General features: G+C 46.8%; 8 protein-coding genes across 8 annotated transcripts; 3 read left to right on the top strand and 5 right to left on the bottom strand.

Moving 5' to 3' along the window:
* Positions 1–576: 576 nt before the first annotated feature.
* On the bottom strand, positions 577–2,434 carry EDB82DRAFT_575080 (15-O-acetyltransferase; the record flags this gene model as incomplete). The annotated part of the gene is made up of 5 exons (XM_025735070.2): positions 577–785; positions 833–957; positions 1,017–1,050; positions 1,111–1,589; positions 1,646–2,434. 5 exons carry the CDS (start codon positions 2,432–2,434, stop codon positions 653–655), a joined length of 1,560 nt encoding a protein of 519 aa, XP_025585813.2. The 3' UTR covers positions 577–652.
* A 751-nt stretch (positions 2,435–3,185) lies between these two features.
* On the bottom strand, positions 3,186–4,816 carry EDB82DRAFT_536497 (membrane bound O-acyl transferase family-domain-containing protein). Its single transcript, XM_025735069.2, has 2 exons — positions 3,854–4,816; positions 3,186–3,803 (listed from the first exon to the last, which is right to left on the bottom strand). Exons 1-2 carry the CDS (start codon positions 4,657–4,659, stop codon positions 3,278–3,280), a joined length of 1,332 nt encoding a protein of 443 aa, XP_025585812.2. The 5' UTR covers positions 4,660–4,816; the 3' UTR covers positions 3,186–3,277.
* A 465-nt stretch (positions 4,817–5,281) lies between these two features.
* EDB82DRAFT_499363 (T-2 toxin biosynthesis protein) lies at positions 5,282–6,866 on the top strand. Its single transcript, XM_025735068.2, has one exon. It carries the CDS (start codon positions 5,370–5,372, stop codon positions 6,711–6,713), a length of 1,344 nt encoding a protein of 447 aa, XP_025585811.1. The 5' UTR covers positions 5,282–5,369; the 3' UTR covers positions 6,714–6,866.
* Positions 6,867–8,508: 1,642 nt separating this feature from the next.
* EDB82DRAFT_461402 (uncharacterized protein) lies at positions 8,509–9,625 on the top strand (the record flags this gene model as incomplete). Its single annotated transcript, XM_025735067.1, has 3 exons — positions 8,509–9,241; positions 9,291–9,388; positions 9,443–9,625. 3 exons carry the CDS (start codon positions 8,509–8,511, stop codon positions 9,623–9,625), a joined length of 1,014 nt encoding a protein of 337 aa, XP_025585810.1.
* A 309-nt stretch (positions 9,626–9,934) lies between these two features.
* Positions 9,935–10,708, bottom strand: EDB82DRAFT_524599 (SGNH hydrolase-type esterase domain-containing protein; the record flags this gene model as incomplete). The annotated part of the gene is made up of 2 exons (XM_025735066.1): positions 9,935–10,288; positions 10,334–10,708. 2 exons carry the CDS (start codon positions 10,706–10,708, stop codon positions 9,935–9,937), a joined length of 729 nt encoding a protein of 242 aa, XP_025585809.1.
* Positions 10,709–11,861: 1,153 nt separating this feature from the next.
* On the top strand, positions 11,862–13,256 carry EDB82DRAFT_575076 (glucosidase). The gene is made up of 2 exons (XM_025735064.2): positions 11,862–12,381; positions 12,438–13,256. The coding sequence occupies exons 1-2, from the start codon at positions 12,168–12,170 to the stop codon at positions 13,127–13,129; spliced, it is 906 nt and encodes a 301-aa protein (XP_025585808.1). The 5' UTR covers positions 11,862–12,167; the 3' UTR covers positions 13,130–13,256.
* Positions 13,257–13,271: 15 nt separating this feature from the next.
* EDB82DRAFT_173047 (uncharacterized protein) lies at positions 13,272–16,574 on the bottom strand. Its single transcript, XM_025735063.2, has 6 exons — positions 16,035–16,574; positions 15,774–15,984; positions 15,329–15,722; positions 15,127–15,281; positions 15,014–15,079; positions 13,272–14,960 (listed from the first exon to the last, which is right to left on the bottom strand). Exons 1-6 carry the CDS (start codon positions 16,469–16,471, stop codon positions 13,311–13,313), a joined length of 2,913 nt encoding a protein of 970 aa, XP_025585807.1. The 5' UTR covers positions 16,472–16,574; the 3' UTR covers positions 13,272–13,310.
* A 103-nt stretch (positions 16,575–16,677) lies between these two features.
* Positions 16,678–17,933, bottom strand: EDB82DRAFT_475280 (uncharacterized protein; the record flags this gene model as incomplete). The annotated part of the gene is made up of 4 exons (XM_025735062.1): positions 16,678–16,903; positions 16,944–17,200; positions 17,248–17,449; positions 17,500–17,933. 4 exons carry the CDS (start codon positions 17,931–17,933, stop codon positions 16,678–16,680), a joined length of 1,119 nt encoding a protein of 372 aa, XP_025585806.1.
* Between the last annotated feature and the right edge of the window lie 981 nt (positions 17,934–18,914).

The raw sequence follows: 18,914 nt of genomic DNA, 5'->3' as shown, positions 1-18,914 counted from the left end.
CATTACGTGTAAATTGTATTCCGGCCGTCATAAACACTCTTGTCATGATAACGATGGATTTCAGAGTTGGATTCAAAATGTCTATCACACGAGTCAACTACAAGTTCCTGCTCGTCTTATGGCTTCAACTGATCAATTGCTCGTTCCCCCCTCCATACTCGGGAATATGATTCTCAGTGAGACTTTCTCAGGCTTTTTTTACATTAACAACTAATCCAGCGTGGAGAGCATTCTGCATGTACAGATTACCTGATACAACATAATGCTAGTTGATGAGTTATTGATGAGTTATTAATCGAGATAGGTATATAAACCTTAAACTTCAGAAATATAGGTATATTAAAAAGGCCTCGTCTTGGTCAAACGTTACCAAATAAAATATAAAAATATCTTTAAGAGAAGAAATCCAGTTATAGCCTATCCAAGACCCAATAGAAGGTCATATAGGTCACCGTTTGGGAGATATCATGTTTCAATTGTGGGATGGGAAAACTTGATCAAAGTTACAAATGAAGCTTTATTGCACTATAGTCACTACTCCATCTACGGTTCGCATTCAAAATCACCACACATAATGTACAGCTGAATGTCTGCCCAGGTAATGCTGTTTCTCGAGCGATATCCAGTTCATGTACCCTCCAAATACAACCGCTCATAGTTTGAAAGCCAACATGAACTCGACAATACTCTGCAAATACTTCTGTACCTCGGCTTCGGTATAGTTTGCATCGTTATAGATGATGTTGAGGGTGGAAGCATCCCTCCAACTGTCTAGTCGGATTGCCCTATTTCCTTGTCAGTTTTCGCTTTGCTGTACCTTTACTTGACTTACAGATAGGGCAAAGACTGATTGACAACGAAGTCTACGCTTTCAACCGACATGATGTTCTCGCCAGTTGAATTTCGCTTGATTTCACGCGGAATGAAGCGTTCGTTAATGCCGTCACTGATGAACAACTGTTGAATGACTGTTAGTATTTCATAACTATGGGGTCACAAGATTTAAGAATACATACTGGGTTTGCTTCCCCTTCGAACGGAACTGGTTTACTGCGGCGGTTATATGTCAGTGAACAGTGAATTCCACGTGAGAGAAGTGGTTCTACTTACGCGTGCAGATACCTCGCCTCGAAGTTATGAACTCTGAGACCAAGGGCTTGCAGGAACGGGCTTTCAAGCCATTGGCTGTAAGATTTCTTGATGTCCCTGCAAGCACTCTCCAGAGCTCTGACTTGCAACTCTTTCTCATCATTGTGACTCACTGCAATAGACTTGAGGTTCTCAACCCGAACGACGGCAGCAGTCTGGCACATAGCGTAATAGTTCTTGGTTATTTCCTCACGCAACCACCTGCGGCCATCCACTGACGTTGGTGATATGAAGACTTCATCGTCTGAAAGATCAGTAGGCTTGAGATGATCCAACAGAGCAAGGATAATTGCGGCTTGGGTCAGATGACTTATAGTAAATCCAGGGCCAAGCCGAGTCTTGATGGCTTTGATAATGGCAATGGAGTCCTCAGCACTGAGTTTGTGAATGACACAGCGAGGCAAAGCGAGCCCTGGTTGAAATTTCAGACCTCGGCTTTTCTGTCATGGGAAGGTTAGTGTGAATTGGCAGACGGCAAACCGGGGTTTCAACTCACATAATTGGCTACAAGAGTACTTGTATACTCTGTGCACTTGTCATCGAACTCCCTTCCAAGAGTATTTACGTCCAGCTTCAGGGAGTCGACGACTTCGGGGCTGAGGTTCTTGATCTCCTGGCCCCATTGAATCTTCTGCGTCTCAAAGCCGGCACTGCAGTCGACATAATTGCCCACGAGACGAAAGAGGTCTCCGATAAATTTTCGACAACCGATTCCGTCCCAGAACAAATGATTGCTGTGGAACAGAATGTCAACGGCCGCGCCTTGAGGAATTGGTGTAGAGTCTGTAGGGACATCTGAAAGCAGGAAGAGCTCAATTGGCTTGGACGGTGTGTTATCGTTGGCTGCCGCTCTTCCCTCCTCCATTTCGCTCCAAAGATCGAGAGCACTCTTTGCGGTGGGCCGTACATGAACGCAGTCCTTAGCCCAAGCACGAGCAGGTTCGTTGCTCTCTGGTGATTCGTAGGTGATGATGGCTGGTACTTCATTGTCCCAGGATACCGTGCAAGCACATTCAGGGTGCTCGAAACGTGCGTCCAACAAAGCCAGTTCAAACATGTCTTTGAGATTTCGCAACGTCAGACATGTTGAGGCTGGTGCAACATTTCGAAGAGAAGTAGCTATGTAGAGGTCGTACAAAGCTCTTCTGTTCATGTCTTCCAGTCCGACAATGGCTTCAGCGCCCACAGACCGGCGTTGGACCTGGCGGCCATCAGATCCAATCGACTGCCATCTGTATAGCTCTGGTACCAAGGGCGGTAAAGTGGAGGAAGATGAGTCGCTCATTTTGGTGGTTTTCGAGTGGAACAAATTAGTTGTTTTCTTGTTTTTGGTATAAAATATAAAATGGGTTGAGAATTTTATCTGAACAGACAGAAAAAATATACTCCAAAGGTAGTTAAGAAATTAAATACAGGCGTTCTTTAGATCGCAAATCGAATCAACAAACATTGCGCAAATCCTTGACACTCAAACGCTGGAATGTACGGATACACTTACAGGGGATTGAGGCACTGGCAGCCTTAGCTTGCAATGCAGTGTCGGGCCTTACACAGCCCCCACTGACACGCCTTAACTACTCTCTTTAGAACCACTGACGCGTTCTCAAAATTCGATTGTTAGCTTGGCCTAAGCAAATATCCTTGCACCTGTTACCTACCTCTCTACAATGTGTCTAAGTTCCTAGCCTAAAGCTCGTTTCAGTGACACACATTTCTACTATTCAATATTTTACAGACTTGACAATTAGATAATCAGCCATAACGCCTAAAGCGCAATATGGGTTGTCAACGTAGATTATAATCCTTTGACTTGGGCATAACCGTGATGCATTGTGAGGAGCCATGCGCGTATCTCAGGATTATCAAGAAGTCTATTAGGAAAATAAACACATCATGAAACCTGTGACCAAAACGATGTATAAGGCATGGAGGATCGAGTGAATGACTACACTCAAAGCCGGAAATGCATCTTACACATGCTGGAATAGTCATTGTTTCGGGTCGATCTCATCTGATATCAAGCAGGCCTTCTTATGGAGACAAATTATCGTCTGCATTACTTGAGATATCTATGTAGAGTATTTATCTTGAATGCAAATTTAGGCTCGCTTTACCCCCGGCAAGATGGTTACACCTCAATGCCAACTGCAAACCTCAAGACCAAGCCACTGGCAAGCAGCACTTTCTGGGCTGTGTCCATACCAATTGTGTCCACAACGCTGAACGGCACCATCCATGTATCATCTGGCGGTAGCCGACTGTTGTGGTACAGATACCAAGACGATGTCATGATGAACCAAAATGATACCCAAATGTAGCCTACAAGCCTGTGCCATACAGGGACTCCGTCATCTCCATCTTGCTTCTTTGCACCGGTGATGCGGCGACATAGAGCTTGAACCGTGTCCTCGATAATGATACCGACAATGAAGGAGCCGAAGAAAGCCAATGCAGGTAGCATTGGCTTTGGCTTTGTAGGCGGCCCCCAACAAAACGTATCAATAGCCATGTGTACAACAGCTGATCCTACGAAGACGACTGAGATGTTCAAGTAGCGCTCGACTATAGACGGCCGTGGAAGCCGCAGAAAGTCTCGACATAAAAAGTTACTGATTGATGTGAGAGCCCAGCGACAGTACTGGTGCCAGAATGTACTAGTCACATGTCAGAAAGAGTGGATGGTGATAAGAGTATTGAAACTTACCTCCAAAAGCCTCGAATAGTGTATGCATCCCAAATGCTCCCAAACAGCGGCGGCCATTCTTGAGGTGACGTAAAGCCAAAGAGGACCGAGACAAGCGATAAGAGACGGTATGGCAAATCGATGGATACTCTACCGGGTATTACCCATGCAATGATCCCAACGAAACAACGGCCCGCCCATTGCTCGGCAGTGGCGTCCAGATACATATATTCTGTTCCTGGACCGAAAAGCCTCTGTGTGTCCTCCTTTGGCGTGCTCAGCGATGAGGTGTAAATGATATCTAGAAGGAGACATTGCCATGCAAGGATAAGTGCCTGACGAAATACGAACCGGATGGCAGTTGGTTCACGTCTTTTTTCACGCTGGTAGAACCGGGGGAAGCCGGAAAGATGCTTTGCTTGCCATGGCGTTCCAATACCTCGCACGTTGAGTATGAGACAAACAACTCGGTAAACCTTGTACACCGCATTATCGGAGGCTCGGAATATGTTTTTCTTTGCCAAATCGTTGGCATCCAGCCTTGTAAGAACCAAGAAGTTGCAACATTGTAGTATAAACAATGCCGTAAGCGCCAGAGTCAAGCTGCGATGACCAGAACTGCCGCTAACTTGGCGTGACTCGCGAAATAGTTGTTTCCCTACTGTAAGGACAATAGCAGGGGAGGAATACCGCACCAGGGAAGCAGGTCCAGTTTTGGGGGTTGAAATGATGATCAGCGCGGCATAAGTGCAAACGGCAAGTAAAGTTGAAAGGTAATGTAATATCTCGAGAGTGGGAAAGCCTTCCAACTTCGATGCGATGTCCATTGTAGCGTCGCTGATACTGGAGGCGGTCCTGTCTCTTACTTGGTATTTTGGGCTCAAGCTGTTGTGAAGGCCATGAAAATGAACCGCTTGATATACAAAGACAACAGGCCTAGGCAAGGGAAAGGAAGAGTAAAACAAGACATAGTAATAGGCTGTACTTTCTCAGGCCTCGCTGGTGGGCCTAGTTCAAAGTTAAATCTCAAAACCAACCAGTTATAGTGTACATGCAGGAGGGCCTGATAAAAGTGCCAGGACCTGACAAGGGGGTCAATAAACCAACTGGCCATTCCAATTGTACAAACGTGAAACTCTAACTGCACTTAGATGCTAGAAACCAGAACTCAGCCCGACATTTCTATTGTCCGTCTATTAGACAAAGTCAGCTTCATTCTACGTAATATAGTACTCTACGAGTTTACCTGAAGGTCTTCAGCCCTTTCTCATTGAACTCATTTCTAGTTCTAAGACTTGACGACAATTAGGAGCCCCCTGTATTAAGTAGATGTAATCCATGGCTCACAATGACTCATCTTACTCCAGCTGATTGGCGATGGGCTGGCGTACGTGCTCGGTTCTTCAGGCCCTGGTTTACCCATAACAGCCCCAAAGTTTAAATAGAATGCATTGCTAAATAAGATAATCCGCCGCATTTCTCACTTCGAGTTCCAAGGAGCCATTGACAGCTCAAGTCGTTCATTTATTTTTCCAGTATGGCTCTCAATCTTTTGGTGTTTTCTCTGAGCTTGTGGCTCGGCTTTATTGGCGTCACTCAAGCTGCGTTGTCAGAACCAGTTCCACCTAGCAAGGATCCATGGTATACTGCACCGCCTGGATTTGAGAACGCCGAGCCTGGAACAGTTTTGAGAGTACGACCTGCCCCTGGAAACTTGACCAGCATCACGACCAATAGCTCTGCTTCCTACAACATCCTCTATCGCACAACAGACAGTCATTTCAAGCCTACATGGGCCGTCACCACTCTTTTAGTCCCCGAGCTGGGTCCCGATAGTCTTGCGCAGCAAAAGTACCAGCAAAGCGCCCTCCTGTCATTCCACGTTCCCTATGACTCTGCCGATGTCGATGCCAGCCCTAGTTACACCATGTACAGCGCGAGCAATGATTCTTCTGCTTCCTATATGGCTGCTCTAGGTTCGGGTCTCTTCGTCTCTGTTCCAGATTATGAGGGTCCCTTGGCTTCTTTTACCGCTGGTATCATGTCTGGACACGCCATTTTGGACTCGATTCGAGCTGTCATGTCAGTTGGTCTAGGCCTGAACGTCACCAATTCGCCCCGTGTGGCCCTTTGGGGCTACTCTGGTGGTGCATTTGCCACCGAATGGGCATCAGAACTTGCAGTACAGTATGCACCCGATCTGACAGCAGGACCCGTTGTTGGTGCCGCGATGGGTGCTCCATTGGCCAATCTCAGTGCATTCATGCACTCTACCAACGGTCAAGCTATGGCCGGTGTGATACCAAACACCTTGTTAGGTCTTACGAGCCAATATCCTGATGTCCGCAAGTACCTTGTATCCAAACTCAACGATGATAGCCATTACAACAAGACTAGCTTTCTAGCTGCTGAGGGCTTTACTATTACCGAATCTGGCGCGGCCTTCGCTGAAATCGATATCAACAAGTACTTCCAGAATGGTACTGACATTCTCAACGACCCGAAGATCCTAGCTCTTATCAATCGGGAAGGTATTATGGGATATCACGGCGTTCCCCAATGGCCGCTGTTCATCTACCAAGCTATCCCCGATGAGGTCACGCCCATATCAGGTACCGATGCTGTAGTCAAGAGATATTGTGGCGTAGGAGCAAACATTCTCTACGAAAGGAACACTGTCGGCTCGCACTTTGAGGAAGCCACCGACAGTAATGGGGCGGCTGTTCAGTGGCTTGAGGACATCTTTTCCAGCCAGCATGACACCAACAGAACACCAGATTGTGTTATCAAGGACGTGACGAGAAACAACACCTCAAGTGACCTGAAGAGGCGTAAGGATGTTCAAAAGAGTGCACTTGACCTCTGGTCGCCGGCCTGGTAATTAATTTCTTGTATATATACTCTAAACCTTAAGCAGTCTTGTAATACTCACAGTTGAACTTTCGGTGATCTCTGATATCTGTGAAACTTGATCTATCCCCAGTGCTATATCATATGGAAGATTCAACTCGAAGTTTCGATCAGCAGCCAGTGAGTAACAATTGTGAAGGGGTTCTAGTCATGATTTCTTCTGATAGACAGTGAAAACCGTGGTCCAACAACTTGCCTAAAGGCAGTTGTGATAGGCCGTTGAAAATTCCTCTATTTCACCAGAATCGAAGGGGAATATAAAGCCGTGTTCTCTGGAATATGATATGTACACCCTCAGAGAACGCGACTTTATCGTGACTTGCAGAGCCATTAAGCAGTTCATCGGAGTTACAGGACTTGGTAGATGTTTAAACAGCGTGCTGTTCTAGTATTGCTTACCTTTTGCGAATCAATAGCCTACATTTTTCCTACTTCAGCATACACATATTTCCGGTAGTAGTAACACAACACAGGAGCGATGCAATGTAATTACAGCCTTGCCACATGAGTTCTCGTCGTTATCCTATATCTGTTGGATAACATGTACTATGATGTCTTTCGTAGTGTGAAGTCTAAGCTAATCTATCGAGCAGTTGAGTCTATTGTTTCTTCCCCTCCCCCCAAAAACTCCGATATAGTCTTCAACATCAACAACGTACTACTCTGGAATACATACAACCCAAAAGGCTTAGGTTTTATTCCTCTTTGCAGATACTCCTATAAGTTCTTGCAACTTGTTCTTGTCACATCGATTCGGTCACACTCGACCTGATGACAATAGCTCTGCTTCTGTCAAACTACGGTGATCCGGTCCAAGACGAAACAAGGGGTTGATTTTAGCGAACAAAAGGCGGAAGACAAGTTTCCAGCCAAACAGGTGTCAGAAGAACAGCCCCAGTCACTTCGTCCCCTTTACAACACATATTCTCTTAGATAATAACCGATTTTGATCCGGAGAGGCTTGTACGTGGCATCAACAGAGCAGCTATAGAGTAGGAGCATTCTTCAATCTGCAATTGTTCTGTTGAGGTTGAGGAGAACCGGTGGTGATCCACACTTTAGCTTAACATTACACATCGTCGACCAACTTCCGAGATCCTCATTGCGACTTTGAACAAGGCTCCGAAGTGACAGGGGCGAGATTAGGCGAGTTAAAGATAACCCAGAGACGGCATTGGCGTTAACTAACAGCTATACGAAGACTAACCCCACGTCAATGATGTCGCAGTTCATGGTCCTTGGCCCGTGAGCCCCTGGCTAGTCTCGATGTAGTCTAACATCCGGCTGGGCGTCTCAAGAAATTACTGCGCGCCCCAGTCTTTCCAGCTATTAAAAGAATGGTTGTAGGGATCTTACAGCGCCGCAAGAAGCTATGTGAGAGTTTTGTCGTCCTTGAACTTCTAGAATAGGGAGACAACCGGCTTAGCAGGCATACCCAAACTCGTATTTGTAGACTCGACAGTAGAGAAGTCGGCATGAATCCACTAATGAGCCGTTAGTGTGAATCTGAATGGACAATTTTTCGTCCCATATCCCGGTGGAATTACTCTAGCCTGGAACTTTAACCCCCGAAAATGTAAAATAAGGAGATTGATCCATGCTACCCATCGTCGAAGAAAGATCAATCGCATCGTACATAAGATAGCCGTTGTTGCACTCTTCTAAATCACTTCGACTCAGCTCTCGCCACCTATCGCTATCGGACCTAATACTCTGTCACTCGTTAAGACATTATTACTACATTCGATATATACACACTCGTTAAAATGCTCCCCCAGTCTCTCCTCACCCTGGCTTTGGCCGCCACATCCCTCGCCAGCCCTCTCGCTCGCGCCAACAGCGCATGCAAAAATCCCGTCGTCCGCAAAGAATGGCGCGAGCTTACCAGCGCTGAGAAGGCCGAATACCTTCGCGCCGCCGTCTGCATCCGCAACCTCCCCAAGGAGAAGTACAGCCACATCAACGCCGTCACATCCCGTATGGACGACCTTGTATACACTCACTTCTCCCTCAACACCGAGATTCACTTTGTCGCCAACTTCCTCCCTTGGCATCGCTGGTTTGTTCAGCTCCATGAGGATCTGCTCAAGAACGAATGTGATTACAAGGGTGTTCAGCCCTACTGGGACTGGAGCATCGACGCTGATAAGAGCGATATGAAGAACTCGCCTCTGTTCGATGCGAAGACAGGTTTCGGTGGTGATGGTCAGCGCACTGATAGCAACGTCCCTGGCTTTGAGCGCTGTGTTGTCGATGGACCTTTCGCCAACACCAACTTGACTCTGGCTATGGGGTGGCCTGACATGAATACTCCCGGCGATCGTCTGCACTGCTTCACTCGCGAGTTCAATGGAGGATTGGGCAAGGACGAGAATGGTGATCAGATCCTCGGTGATATGCAGGTTACCGCCTACAACTCCAAGGTCATGAACACCATCTACGGTTTCGACACTTACAAGGACATGTCCGAAATGCTTGAGGGACTACCCCACGCTCAGAGTAAGTACAATTCCCCTCAGTTTAGCTTCTCGTGCTGACAAATTACTAGTCCATAGTGTTATCTTTGGTGATATGGGCCCTGCTACCTCTCCCAACGAGCCTCTCTTTTTCCTCCACCACGCCAATGTTGACCGTGCTTGGGCCAAGGTATGATTCTCTTCTATCTAATTTAGATTTGCACGTTTACTGACAACATTACAGTGGCAAGGACGTAATGATACCCGCCTATCAGACTACACCGGCTTCCGAGTCTCCCAAACAACTATTCCTGCCACGATCACTGACACAATGCCTGTTATGGAGCTTGCTGAGAATGAGCCTGTGGTGAAGGATTACATGGATACTCTATCAGGTCCTCTTTGCTACACCTACTCTAAGATGTAATCTGGGAGAGTGAGACAGCTGAGATAGCATGGGGGAAAATAGACAAATTCAAAACATCAAATATTCCATTATCTAGCGGGCTTTCGTGACAGTAACTTTTCTTACAGCTCCCGACTGCATACCAGTTTCTCATTTTGAGGAACCCTGAATTATGCAACTTCCCTTCTCAGGCTACCGAGCCCCGGTCTTGGGTTTTTACGCATCTCTTCTACTAACACATCTTAAGCATATCGAGTTCAAGAGCCAGCTTGTAAAAACGTGTATTACCGCTTCTGCCTTTGGCCATATACAACTTAACAGTATACATTACTATTCCTGCCCAGTTGTAAAGACTCCATCCCTGATGAGTTGGCTCAGCTTCTTGTTGGTCTTGATGTAACGAGCCAGATCACGTCTCTTCTGAACCAACATATCAGCCACCATCCTACCAAACACAATCTTTCCCGAAAGATTGAGGTGTGTCCGATCTCCTTCAATCTCGTTGTATTTATCCGCGTTCTCTTGGCCAATCGCATTGATATACTTGGTACTTGCGGTGTTGAGGTCCAAATACTTGACTCCAGCCTGGTTCGCCACGGCAATGGCAGCATCTCGCTCTTTGCTAAGATTCTCTACCACTTTTCCGTCTTTGAAAGTGCGGCGGGTGAGTGATGTGATGATAATCTACAATGTTAGTCATGATATCGGGATATCGAAGTTCGAACTTACCGCAGTTCCACCCGCAGTCTTGACCTCACCAATCATTGTGGAAAGGTTGTCCGAGTATTGCTCCAGAGTGAGGGTCTTTTGATCATTATGGCCGAATTGGATCGTCACGATAGCCTCATGTTGAGCCTTTTGAGCCTTGATATTATCGAGTGCGGCATCCCAAAGGCCTTGGTCTCTGAAAGAAACGGTGGTGGCACCATTTTTTGCTAGGTTGATTCCACCTCCAGGTTTCTTGGTTCCATTGAGCAGTGCATCACCCCAGCCTCCGCCCGTAGCAACAGTTGAGTCTCCCGTAAGGATGAAGAAGGGTGATTTCGCAGCCTGAACACCTCCAAAGATGCCCAGGACAACAGTAGCAGCGTTAAAGAGTCTCATGCTGAGTCAAGATAGTTCAGATATACTTTTGGACAAATATGATTCTAGTTACGTTGTTACTGGAACTATGATCTACTTGTATAGATTCAATTATGTACCCCAATGTTTGCCTATGAGGAAAGTCGTTTGCCTTTTGGCGGTCGAGGAAGAGGAATATTTCCACCAATAACCGTCTTGCATTAACTTTGGGGGCATCGATATCAAGGTTTACTGGGGCTACATTCAATTTCAGGATCCAAACTATCTAACCTTATGCTGCTTCATGCGGAGAATCACTGTCCGTCAAACTTGGAAAGGTAACTGACTGGGGAAACTGGACCTCGGCTTCCACGTTCGGTCTTGAATAGCCCGAGTTTTCACACTTAGCCTCGCCGCCAGTTTTAACAGGCACAGCCAATTCAATACGTTTGAAAGAATTAATGAGATTTTTTTCATGTAAAGGAACAATTGAGTGGGTTATACACTATGCAGACTGAATTGAAGACTGAATTTCCAGGTCATGTTTAGAATGACAGACCCTCCTTATATGACGCACTTATCGATAGGTATATCTAATCTAATCTATCCACATAGTTCGAATTGTGCTGTCTAATCTTATCTTATCGTGGCTTGCCTGGATGTTAAGCCTACTCCTACTTGACACATTGTTACGGTAATGCTGCTAGGATAGAAAGTTGAATTTAACCATACTTTTGAACTGTAAACATATCCCCATTACTCTAAAATAGTATCGAAATGACATACAATTATTTTGTCTTCATGCTTTAGTAATGAGCTTTCGTATGATTAGGTTTATCCATGTTGAAGTTGTAATTGATGAAGTTGGTGAGTGCAACAGGGTAAGTCAAGGTAGGCCGTGGAGAATTGTAAAACTTGGCAAGCATGGAAATCGGGGGACCCGAGACTTCCGACCAATAATCGGACAGCATCGCGTGGACAATCGATTACCAACGAAGATCACCTTAGCCCGGTTCCATTATTATCTGGGACGTGGTCAGTGGTCGGTGGTTGGCCAGCCCATCTTGACTGTAGCAAAACAGCAGAAAGCAGATATCAGGTCAGGCGACTTAATCCATGATAACGCATCTCGAATTACTCCAAAATATCAAAGATGGATGAAGCATGAAAACCAATCTGCTTTAATTGCCCGTAGATTGAATCCATTCTCGCGAAGCCGACCTTCCGCGTAAGATGGTGCTTTCTAGCGCCATTCTATGACCAGGCCAAGCATAAAAATAGCATCGCACAGGCCAAAATGGTCTAGAACAACTCACGCGCCAGGGTAAATACGAGCCCAAAGGGGCAAAAAGCATCAAGAAAAAGGGGGCATAATTTCCATCATCCCATAATAAAACCAACTTTCCATCCCATCTTTCTTGTCTTTTTGTCCTCTTGGCTCTTTAACTGTCGCTCGCTTATTAATCAGTTATCTTTTTTTATCTACTATCTTTAATTCACTATGAAGTTCTTCAGCACTCTTAGCACCCTTGCGGTGGCCCTCATGATGAGTGGCGAGGCTCTGGCTGGTACCTACAAGGGTTTCAGCATTGGCGCCAACAGGGCTGATGGTGCCTGTAAGTGGGAGGCCGACTGGAAGAAGGATTTCCAGGCCATCAAGAGCTGGAACAAGGGTTTCAACGCTGTTCGTCTGTACTCTGCCTCTGACTGTAACAGTAAGTGTTTCGCTTTTTGATCAACAACAAGCTCTTCTTACTTACATTGTTCTTAGCACTTGTCAAGGCTGTCCCCGCTGCCAAGGCCACTGGCATGAAGATCCTTGTTGGCGTCTGGGCCACCGATGATGCTCACTTCGGCCGCGACAAGGCCGCCCTCCTCAAGGCTATCAAGCAGCACGGCACCGGCTGGATCGCCGCCATCAGTGTCGGATCCGAGGACCTCTACCGTGAGGACATCTCCCCCCAGAAGCTCGCACAGCAGATCTACGACGTCCGAGGCATGGTCCACCAATACAACAAGAACCTCAAGGTCGGACATACCGACACCTGGACCGCTTGGGTCGACGGCCGCAACGACGTCGTCACCAAGGCCTGCGATATCGCCATTACAAACGGTTTCCCCTACTGGCAGGGTGTTCCCATCAAGGATGCTCTCCGCCTCAAGACCTTCCAGAACTCCTTCTGGAACGTCCAGAAGCACGTCAAGGCTGTCAACTCCAAGGCTGCTGTCTGGGTTGGCGAGACCGGCTGGCCTACAAAGGGACCCAACTACCAGAAGGCTGCTGCCACGACCGCCAGTCTCCAGCAGTTCTACAACAATGTCGGTTGCTGGCTCTGGCAGCAGAAGGAGGCCAGTGGTTTCTGGTTCACTGCTTTCGATACACCTGCGCACAGCACCGAGGTTGAGAAGTACTTCGGTATTGCCAACCAGGACCGCAAGCTCAAGTTCAGCCTTACTTGCTAAGCGTTGTAGCGGGTTTTCGATGTATAAATTTAATTTACCATATACTGTTAGCGCTTGTCAACTTGATAGTATTTCCATTCATTGCATAAAAAGTCTTTCTTAGATCCAATATATATTATCATGGACTGATCACATCCAATAATTCCCTCGTCTGTATATGCAAGGCTGTTTGTTAATTTCCTCAAGCCCTGGTGCTTCCAGGAGGACCCAAGTAACTCACTTGAACTCCGCCAAAGTCGACAACAACCTTTTCCAGCAAGATGTTGGCGTGATTTAATCGGAGCTTGAGATTATGCACGCCAGTCTTCAACATTCCCAGCTCATGCCGCCGTACCCATACATTGTCCGACGCAGCAAAGAACCACCCGTCGGCCGACGCCCATCCCTTATCTGCGGCGTTCTTCTCGCTCTCGGGAGTCCTCCGCTGCAAAGTGTACGTCTGACTCTGGCCTTCATCGATCTGTACGTTATAGGTCAGGATATCCTCGGATGACAAGTCAAGAGTTGTGCCAAAGTAAAGGACTAGTTCCGTCTTGACAGTTTCGCTGAATGTGAAGAGCGGGTATCCTAGGTAAGGAATCGCGCCTTCGGTCCTTGTTCCGGGAGCGAGAGTAACACTTCCGGTCTCGAGTCTGCCTGTATCAGGAAGCATTAGATATGGCTTGTCTATGTTGCAATCGGTCGCGGGTATCGAGATATAGCAGTCCTGTTCCACAAAGCCACGGAATGAATCTGGGACTTGTCGACCATCAATGGGTAGATGAACTTGCTCAAAGTCTCCTTCACGCGACCGCACATCGATAAGAATATCCTCTTGGAAATCTTCAGGTACTTGCGACCAATCAATAGAAATCTGAACTCGCACATCATCTTGGCCAGGAACCAATGCCCCCTCAGTCTGTGATAGAATGATCCAGGGATATAGAGCCGAAGTTGACCAGTTGATAGTCGGCACTCCGCGAGTAAAGACATCAAACCACCTGAAATCAGGTCCATATCGACTCATGGGACCCAGAGTCAGACCAGGAACAAGATCTCGCCTGCTTGGATGTGTTCGCTCTGACTCCTCATTGATACGTCCGACTCGCACGCCTTCGTGACCTTCAACCGCAACTCCCATCTGTCCGACAATGGGGTTCGAGTTCTGGCGTCGCTGGACAAACGATAGCCCGCTGATCATGTCTCGTGATGGTGCATGCCAAGTATCTTCATATCCGTAATGTGGTTGCATAAGGATATGATTCCATTTCCCATAAAGCAAACTATGGAATTGTTCCGACAGATCAAAATCTGCGTCGAAGAGATCCAAAACCTCTTGGGCAACCTTGTTGGCGGAGTTGCGTCTCTGACGAGCAAAGAGCTTGTTGCGCGCTTGGTTGACACGTAACCCAGTGTAGATATACGAAGCCTTGGTTGGATGAAGAATGAGCTGGAAGGATGCAGCCTTCTGTTCTTCAGAAACCCGATCGTGCAATGTTTCCGCACGGTCAAGAAGAACCTTCCACCGATTGAAGATAGAATCAGCTTCCTTGTAGTGCAGGATTGAAAACGTTTCTGGTTCGATGTGTTCGTGTTTTCTTAACGATAGTAGCCGGTCGTGTTGATGCCAAACCGAACCGATCTCGTCTGCGAGATCAGCTCCAAACTCCCGCTCGGCTGCACGACGGAAGAAGTCGGGAAGAGTGTTGTGCTTAATGCTGTTGACATCCCATGCCAAAGCAAGAGCAAAAGAAATAGGGAGTTCCTGAGGTTTGAGGTCGCCTACATTGAACACCCAGATCTGTCTGGCGTTGTGGTGATATGCTTGCTGAAGCTGATGCCATAATTTGCCCTTGATACCTTGTCAGTAACAAATTTGACATGAAGAGATAAATATACACCCACAAGAGAGTTTGTGTTAATCCACTTGTAACTGCGAGGATCTCCAACGTATTGTAGATGGTAGTAAACCTGGCCTATGTCAGCTAAGACCGCTTTCTACTCGAGTGTCGACTTACACCTGCTCCACCTTTCCTCTTTGATTCTTCAGTTGTCGGAAGACGACGGATTGTACCAAAATTGTCATCCTGAAACAGAAGCGTGACATCTTCTGGAACGTTTAGACGCCCGGTTTCAAACATGGTCTGCACTTCCTTGTATATAGCAAACAGCTCTACCAAAGAGTTAGCAACAGCGCAGAATTTGGGGAACAATACGAACGAGACACGGCGTCTTCACTTCCATAGACCTTCTTAATAACCTCCCTCTGGGTCTCAATAGCATCCTGAACTACAGAAGCAGGATCTTCTGCCAACATCTTTTTATCATATTCTCCTCTGATCCCCAAAGTGAAGTACGAATCACAGTCTTTGGCCCTGCTCGCACCATGCTCGAAGAACTCGGTGATCTTCTGCTTGTTGGTCAACCAGTTCCAACTTCCATCTGGATTATCTGCAAACCACTCGTTTGACAAGCGTTGCATAGGTTCGTGATGCGATGTCGATATTACGATTCCATATTCGTCTGCGAGCTTTTGGTTTAAGGGGTCATCAGTGAAGAAGGATGCTCCTGGATTGGGATAACCTGGCCACATCGCTGGCCATAAGAAGTTGGCCTATAACGTCAGTATCACATTGCGTAATAGGAAGCAGTGATAAGAACAGACCTTGAGTCTGAGAAGGAGTTCAAATACAGTTGCGTAAAATTTAGAATTGTATCCTCCAAACGTTTCCCTGACCCAGCCAGTCAAGGCCGGGGCCTCGTCATTGAGGAAGATGCCTCGGTGACGGACAGACGGCTCGCCATGAACAGTTTGTTTCTCGATAGCATAGATTCCGGTATGATGTTTAGGTGGCACATCAGCCCACCAATACCATCTGCCCCGAGTTAGCCATCATCCACCTCGATCGTGTACCCAAGGGCTTACGGAGAGACGCCAATCTGTTCTGAGAGTGTGTATATACCAAAAATAGCACCTCGTTTATCGCTTCCAGCGATGAGCAGAGCTTTCTCACATACTCCAAACTGCTCATCGAGGATACCCGTTGTGAAGGATTCCCATTTGCCATCGATCGCGTTTGCGTCCAATTTGCTATTCTCTACCAGCCTCTTGATAACCGGACTTGAGCCGATACTGCCGACAAAGATAGCCGTCTTTGTATTGATCTGTACATAATCTTCCTCTGACTTTAACAGAAGCACAGGACTGTGATGTCCTTTCGTTACACGACCAAAGTCTTCTGCCAGGTCCTTTGCGGCGCGGATGATGCCTGGGAAGTCTGATTGGTCAACCACGATTGTTGCACCAACGAGGGGGATTGATCTAATCGAGGGCTTGAAATCGACGATCTTTTCTTCAAACATGATGAATTCGCACAAAGAAGATGTATAATATCTCCTTGTTTCTCATAATATTAATCGCGCAGGTTGCATTTAGAGACAACACTTTCACCCCTCAATTTAGCTCGGCTCGAAAACAACCGAGAGTTCCACTTGTGAGCCAAGCTGATTCAATTCATGATTGTCGGAGAGAACGCCGAACAACACTACTACAGAAGACTTGGCCGACTCTATGGGATAACAGTCTCCTTGGAAAACAAATCCACCCGCTGAATCGCGTTCAGAGCCATGGCTGTCAAAACTCCCCGACTTCCAATGTGATGCGGCTCAGCACCATACTCCCATGGCCATGCCAACTCCCATCCGCCGTCAACTTGCTGCCCACCAAGCACGATCTTCAAATCTCTCACATTCTGAAAACCAAGATGTTGCGCATTCAGCAATCTCATGACAGCACTAAAGATATTGTCATCACACCCCACGTTCGCGAACACACCCAACGAGCAACTCTCTCATACGCTGAAGCTGTGAGTCCGAAGGACGCCTCTCGCAGAGGTCACAGAGTATATAGAGGAACCAATCAGGGTTTTTATAGTAGTGACTTCCGTGGAGGTAGGCTCGGGTTTCCAGTAGACGGCAGACAAAATCATCAACCCTGGGAAGCTCTTCACCCCAGTCGTTGATGACGAAGAAGCGGAAAACGCTGGCGCAGATGCAGTGGCAAAATTGAGGACGGCTTTTGCTAAACCAACACTGGCGGAAGATCAGAACCAGTACATGAATTTTTATAAGAGACTTACGAGAGGCAAACCGTCCGAGTTCAAGTTTGAGAGTATCTCATCTCTGGTCTCGAGCTTCGCAGCCGTTGGAGCATTGTCCAAGACTGCGATTGCCAGAGATGTAGTGTCAGAGTCATCGGGGTTGACTGTGTTCGTCAGTACTGACGATCCATGCTGAAAATAGTTCCAAGCGTCCCCCTTGCTCTCTGGCACGAGCAGATCCCTAAAGTCATCAGTCAACTGCCTAATAAGCAACATTTCTGACAGACTTACCGGACTCCAGTGTTTTGAAGAATGATTAGTTGAGAGTAATTATCCAGCAGCACATGGCCGGCGCTCATTGGGCAGAAGAGGCTCTTTACTCCGTCTTCAAGAAATACTTTTGCGCGTGCAACAGGATCCCCAACGAGGTTGTGAAGATCCCTGACGAGAGTATCAGTATCACTGAACAAGATGCCCTTGAAACCAAGGGCTTGAGCAGCAACAACATTCTCAGCCTTGTCATCGGCAAAGATGCAAGAGGATGCAGGAGCCTTGACAATCTTCAAGCATTCTTCGTAAGCGGTCATGTCTGGCTTCCTCTGACGAATAGTTGCAGAGCTGATAAACTCGTCAATGATACCCCAGCTCTGGATTTCATCTCCGAGTGCGTCGGACTCAGATGCAGGGATGTTAGACAAACAGAAAAACTCGGTCTTGAGATGCATCTGTCTGAGTTCCTAGATGGAGGAGATCAAAGCTGTGTTTAATTTCAGGCTCTCCTTCCTCATTTGTCCCAATGCTTCCGTCCAAGTTTCAATGTCAACGCTGAATTCTTGGCATATGTTCTTGTAGCATTCATCGTCCGTGATACGGGCTGCTTCGTAGCCATGCCAGTAGGATGTGTCAAGGGCAGCCTTGATTTGGCCTGCGGGGAGACCGACATTGTTCCTTGTTGTGTACTTGGCAAGAACACCATTTAGGTGAAAGATCAAAGTTGTGTATTCCTGACGTATAATTGTAGGTACGCCGTACGATTTGATCTTGGATAAAATGTTAATGATGCTTTTAAATATGTCTATGATTCGGATACTGTAGCTTAACGATGGCTCAATTCTTTTCGTTCAACAGCCTGAGCATCTAGAATTCTTTGTTTGCTCCGAAACAATAATCTTATTTCAGCTCCGATTCCTATTCATGTTTTCAACCCGGCATTGCCGTGCGAAGTTTATGGTCTCAATGACCCAATGACCACTCGATGATCCCTTAAACTACCGACGAACTAAAGTAGTACGGTAGAAGAGGGCTAAAGTGAATAGAAGTAAGATTGACCCGACCATGCCGTGACTAGTCATGGTAGTACAAACAGCCACAAGCAATTGACGGCAATTGCCATCCGCAGACCGAACTATACCCACAATATTATCTCTATTGTTCTTGGCCGCAGTAGCTCTATGATATCCGTCAAAACAATGCAAACAGAAGAGCAACTAGCAAAAGTCCCGTAATCTACATGACATCGATGGCGAATATCGGACCGCATTGTCCTTGATGTATAGAGTCTCCCTGCCCCGCTACTTCGGGTTAATGTGCAACGAGATTGGAACATCAAGCCTAGTAATGATTTTATGCTTAATCCCACATATCGGATGGATCGTCAAATTGACCCTGGCACAAGGCAACCCCGACACCAAAAAGAAGCTTACACA

Source organism: Fusarium venenatum, assembly GCF_020744135.1.
Source record: "Fusarium venenatum strain MPI-CAGE-CH-0201 chromosome Unknown EDB82scaffold_2, whole genome shotgun sequence".
In the NCBI taxonomy this organism is placed as follows: Eukaryota; Fungi; Ascomycota; class Sordariomycetes; order Hypocreales; family Nectriaceae; genus Fusarium; species Fusarium venenatum.
The sequence above is the reverse complement of the archived record's forward strand: the minus strand, read 5'-3'. Positions and strand labels throughout refer to the sequence as shown.

Bases quoted from the DNA above. Each gene is read 5' to 3' on its own strand.
- EDB82DRAFT_536497 (XM_025735069.2), bottom strand. From the start codon at position 4,659: ATGGACATCGCATCGAAGTTGGAAGGCTTTCCCACTCTCGAGATATTA. The intron at 3,804-3,853 runs GTAAGTTTCAAT...ACATGTGACTAG, and splicing joins ACTATTCGAGGCTTTTGGAG to TACATTCTGGCACCAGTACT.
- EDB82DRAFT_499363 (XM_025735068.2), top strand. From the start codon at position 5,370: ATGGCTCTCAATCTTTTGGTGTTTTCTCTGAGCTTGTGGCTCGGCTTT.
- EDB82DRAFT_575076 (XM_025735064.2), top strand. From the start codon at position 12,168: ATGAAGTTCTTCAGCACTCTTAGCACCCTTGCGGTGGCCCTCATGATG. The intron at 12,382-12,437 runs GTAAGTGTTTCG...CATTGTTCTTAG, and splicing joins CTCTGCCTCTGACTGTAACA to CACTTGTCAAGGCTGTCCCC.
- EDB82DRAFT_173047 (XM_025735063.2), bottom strand. From the start codon at position 16,471: ATGTTTGAAGAAAAGATCGTCGATTTCAAGCCCTCGATTAGATCAATC. The intron at 15,723-15,773 runs GTCTGTTCTTAT...CTGACGTTATAG, and splicing joins AACTCCTTCTCAGACTCAAG to GCCAACTTCTTATGGCCAGC. The intron at 15,080-15,126 runs GTAAGTCGACAC...GACATAGGCCAG, and splicing joins AGAGGAAAGGTGGAGCAGGT to GTTTACTACCATCTACAATA.